Below are 5,219 nucleotides of genomic sequence, written 5' to 3' on the forward strand. Positions count from 1 at the left end.
AAACTGTCCGTGAACAGAATTACTAATGATAATAATGGTGATATTTAAATAATGCCCCGCGAAACACCTCCTCCTGGAGTTGCATTCGACGTAAATTTTATAGTATCCGAGCAGAGTCCAACCAAAACATCCCTCTGCTCGCGAGAAATCCCAGATCCAACCGACAAAGTGCCTATCTATACCACACGAGTTCAACTTTTGAATCGTCTTTTAATGTGGGAATTAATCAAATTCCTTTACTCTGAAGTCTTGAAACATGGCATCGACTCGAACATGTCTATCACACACGGCCAAGATAACACGAACAATGAGAGTGAAGTGGGTTTCACAAGACCTCCCTTTTCTAAATACGTGATCTTCGTAAGCTAACAGATTTTGACCATCATGATGGCTCCTTATCGAACTGAAAGTGCAATCTTCGTAAGTCGACCAAGCATGCAAAATCCCTAGAAACGCCTTCGAGCTATCTAGCCGTCCTGCATACGTGAATGGACGTTGTGCAACGCGATCAAACGTGGGAGTTTTTTTTATGGTAGTATGGACCTTGACTACGGGTTTATAAACAGCGCGTTTGAGGAATTTTTTGTTTTTGTTTTGAATATTCCTTTTGAATGCTCGCTTTGTGCGGAGTTTCTTCATTTTTATCATGAGGCCTGGGAGGGATTGCGTCCGCGTCAGAGCACCACTGAAAGAAAATATCGTGATTTTTCTGAACTTTGGCGGCGGCTCGGATTGAGGGGGGGGGGGGAAGACAGGTGTACCTTTATATAGAGTGGCTCGCCGACGGAAGGTCGTGCACTGTGAACACACTGGACAATCACGGAACATAAGAAGGATACGACATGTGCACATTCAGTAAGTTTCGCTGTTTCAAAACGGATGCGAAGGCGTTGAACTCACCGTTGGCGTCTTCCAGCCGTATCAATTGAATTGATAGGGAAATTGAGTAAGGAGGTGGCTGACTGGTGGAAACCAAAAGCCTTGTCCACTCCCAACCCCTGTATTTTTATTCAGAACGGAAAGAGTTGGCATTTGAGATGTTTAAAAATTGATCCCGACACTTCTCCATCTTCGCGAGTGCTAATTTCAATGGAAATAACACTTTAAGTAGCAATAGACAATACAAAGGACCAAGCTAATCTCGAATCCGTCTATTGCACCCATTATCTGGAATATTTCTTGCCTTTTGCGTGAAATTCATTGAAGTTCTCGCGATTTTCCGAGGGGAAAATTTTTCTGAATCTGGTATCGAACTACGGACTTTAAGGGTCACTACACTATCAATGTGCCTTGATTATCATAGTCAAGCCGAGATCCGTGATTCCATTCCCAGCCAGGAGGAGTTTTTTCCCCTTGATAATTCATGTGTAAGACTGATTAGGGGCGACGGGATCTGGAAGTTTGCATTTTAAATCTTTGGTCGTACGTGCAGTCGCCGAAAACAAACTGCATTCCTTCTTATTTAGTTACTGCCTCTGTAATGAATCTATCCCCTCGTTCTTAAGATATGACTTTGACACTTTTTTCTCCGTCTCTCCTCCAGGAAAGCAACAACCTGCCATGTCACTCGTGGTGATCATGTTAGCCATGGCTTCTGCGGCCCTGGGTTGTGAATACAAGGGCCATGAAGCCCATAAAGACAAGTACAAGTACAAAACGCACGGCGATCACGGCTTCCATACATTCGACGTCGGCTACCACGGCAAAGAGCAATTCTTCGACGTCCACGGCAGCCACAGCCCGGGCTTCTACAACCTAGAAGGGCACAAATCAAGCAAGATACACCCACTAGAATACAAGATTAGCAGCTTTTATCCAGTAGACTACAAGACGAGCCACTTATACTCACAAGACTACAAGGCAAAGAGCTTTCAACCGTTGGACTACAAGACAGGCAGCGTACACCCAGTAGACTACAAGCCAAGCGGATTATATCCAGTCGACTACAAGACAAGCAGCTTGTACTCAGTGAACTACAAGCCAAGCGAGTTTTACCTTGATGGCCACAAGCCAAGCAGATCATACCCCCTGAACTACAAGATAAGTGGATACAAGTCAGTGGGTCCAAGCGGCTTGTACTCAGTAGACTACGACACAGATGGTGACAGCCAAGGCAGATATGCTCCGTTGAACTATTTATCCCCACAAAGCGGCGAGTCTCAAACCATGGGTTTGCCTCGCTATAGATCCGAAGTCTCCATCGCTTTATGAGCTGTTTCCTCGCGATGCCGCCTTGCAGTTTTCTTTTGTTTCATTTAAGAAGCATTCATTCCATTCTCTTTGGGTGACATGTTTGTCGTGGTTTTCCTCCAAATGCAAATTATAGAAGCGATTGCTATTTTTTCCTTAATTCCTTATGAGAAGAAGCTGAAGCCGGATGAAACGCTTTTGGGCTTTCAACCAGGTTTTAATTCACTCCATGCCTACGTTTGGACTGCTGACTCTGCTACAATCTCCAGGGATTGCGTAAAATGCCTGAAACTCAATCAGCACAGTGCTGCCGGAACGACGGCATGGAGCCAAATCTCAACCGCCCGCTTGTAAGCCCGAGAGAGAAAATCGACGGGAAAGTCTTTTAGAGGCAAAAGCCCAACAGCAAGTTTTCATCCTTGCGCCCGTGGAGGTTTAAATGTTTTAATGTCAGGAAATTCTCAACAGTTAACATTCTGCAAATTCCGCTGTTTTTCATCTTCAAGTTTTCAAACCACCATGTGTATTACATTTGCTTCAGGTATTTAGGTTTGGGTTTTCTTCCCGATAGCCATGCTCTGGCACCTGGACAATCTAATCCTGGAGAAATGTCTTCGAAATAAAAAAAACTCGCCTTTTGCATCCCTGTTATGCCAACTGGATTTGGCATCGGAACTTGTTATCACCATGTGTTTCCCAAGTGTATTTTATGGTTGTTTTTTGTAAAAATATATACCTACTTTTGATAAAATTGTGGAAATCTTTCTGTTTATTTGGTCATTTTACCTAGGCGTTCTCCATGTATTCGCAGTTTGAAAACAACTCCGAATCGCTTTATTAAAATCGCCCATTGAAATGAAAACAAAAGAATATATAAAATAAAAATAAAATAAAATAAAATAAATATATAAAATAAAATAAATAATATGCTGGTTGCTGTGCAAGGGAACAGTTGAATCCAGGCTGTTCACGTCCTCTAAACAAGGTCAACTCTCATATTGTTCTATTTTAAAATGGAAAATGCGCTGAATTCATTTGAAAGGAGAGTGCATTTTGGAGTGAAAATACTTTCGTATGATACCAATGTAATTTACGTCACAATTCGTAATCTTATACGACTCATTTGGGCTGAGAAATATATTATTTCATTATTTCAATTAATTACACTAGGGATAAAAATGGAGTGTAATTCCAGAGATCTTTCTCCGGATAGGTTGTTGTGCAGTTCCTAGGATTCCCTTGGATAGGGTTCCTTTTTTTATTGTTCAACGCTTCTTCCTTGCTTTCTGTGCCCCAGAAATGTTTGCAAATAATTTCAAAATCCTCGATTTGGTTTAGCGGGAAGTTGATTCACGTAACGCAATCTTCTTACATTGCATGGTAATCAATTTTAAAGTCGATGGTACGCAACTTTAATGTAATTATGAAGTGCTCTTTACTGCTTCTTTCGGAAAAAAAGGATTTCAACCACGGAGTTCTTCGACTTTCAGAATAAAAAAAATAGGGAACTCGCAAATCTTGGAAGAGTCAATGCACACAGAATTTAAAACGAAGCAATAGAGCTGATGTCTTTTGAAAAAAAGAAAGACAACTGAGTTTGAGTTGGTCTATCTTCCAAATTACAGTTTCGACGCATAGTGCTTGAAAAAGCTGGCCAACATTCATGTCTTCTAGGTTTGTGCGTCTACAGCGATGAAAATTCACATCACCATTCATATCATAACATATTATCATGCTATTGAAGTCTAAAATATAAATTCAACATCACAACCTCGTGGACCAACCACAAAATATTCGAAAAAATATGGTGACTATGGGCGTCGTAAGGCACCACGCGAACGCTCCATTTAAATTTCTCATCTTATTATCAAAGTATAAACGCACTGGTTATAAAGATATGCAAAAAAATTAACTAGTCAACATTTTATTTGTGTTGATTTACTCGGATAAAATCGACTTAGCAATATATTTAAATTAAAGCTAAGATGAAGGGAAGGGTTTCTAACAAATCCAAGAGTTCAGTGGGAATGGCACATTATAATTTAAGTGGTAAACTAGGAAACTATACTAAATAAATCATTCGGTTTCGATATCAGTGCTCAGTCATTATCCCCATCTATTCTCTCCTTCTTACTCGGCGAAGAGCTAATTTACCGAATAATGAAATACAAAATACCCTGCAGTGATCGTTCACCCTCCATGGTGATTAGCAGGGGGAGACCAATCAGCATCATGAAATATGTTCCCACCATGCACAACATTAATAAATTTTCATAATAAATGAAAATAATTACTGAAATAAAATATTAACAAAAGGTAAATACAATTTTATTGACATACATAGGAAAGCTGCTTGATTCGTCAAAAACTACTGAGAAATCTTTACACAGATATTAAACTAATTGGCTTGGGAACTCGGAGGCTAAGAGCTACACTTAGATTGCTTAAGCAGTTAAGAATGGATATCTTTAAGAGGAACAAGTAGGTCATCTTATTAGTAGCCCACTACATTTCTAGATATGAGAAAAACGATTAAATAAGATAGATATTTAGGCAAACGGATAGATATGGGAATTCCTTTTTCCCCTAACCATAAAAGACTATAAAAATGCTAGGTGTTATTTCATTTGAAAATTTCCTTTTTATGTGTAAACGGCTTGAGTCCCTGCCTGATTAGGCGGCTTGCATTGTGGTAGTATGTGGGTAGATAGATTTAAATGAACACACGGTCGTAAAAAGTATATGCAGTGATAAAAATACCACGAGCGTACACATGCATGCACATGGTTTGTGATACCACTAAGCGTACATACATCGCTTCCATGCAACCAGAGACAAATAATAACAATACTATTACATAGAAAGCTTAAATTTGTGGACAGTTTTAAATTGGCGTAGTACAACACCCATGGTAGTCTAGAATAATGCAAAGTATTTACTGCGAAGACTTTAAGCCCAAAATATACTTATTAATATTAAGTAGTATTAAAAGATGCTTTAAAATGCAGCAAGTCAAAAAACACAAATAA

General features: G+C 39.6%; 1 protein-coding gene across 1 annotated transcript; it reads left to right on the forward strand.

Annotated features, from left to right (window-relative positions):
* Positions 1 to 776: 776 nt before the first annotated feature.
* Positions 777 to 2,941, forward strand: LOC124153919 (adhesive plaque matrix protein-like). Its single transcript, XM_046527327.1, has 2 exons — positions 777 to 855; positions 1,544 to 2,941. Exons 1-2 carry the CDS (start codon positions 843 to 845, stop codon positions 2,209 to 2,211), a joined length of 681 nt encoding a protein of 226 aa, XP_046383283.1. The 5' UTR covers positions 777 to 842; the 3' UTR covers positions 2,212 to 2,941.
* Positions 2,942 to 5,219: the final 2,278 nt, after the last annotated feature.

The sequence above is a fragment of the Ischnura elegans genome, chromosome 1 (genome assembly GCF_921293095.1).
Source record: "Ischnura elegans chromosome 1, ioIscEleg1.1, whole genome shotgun sequence".
Taxonomy (NCBI): Eukaryota; Metazoa; Arthropoda; class Insecta; order Odonata; family Coenagrionidae; genus Ischnura; species Ischnura elegans.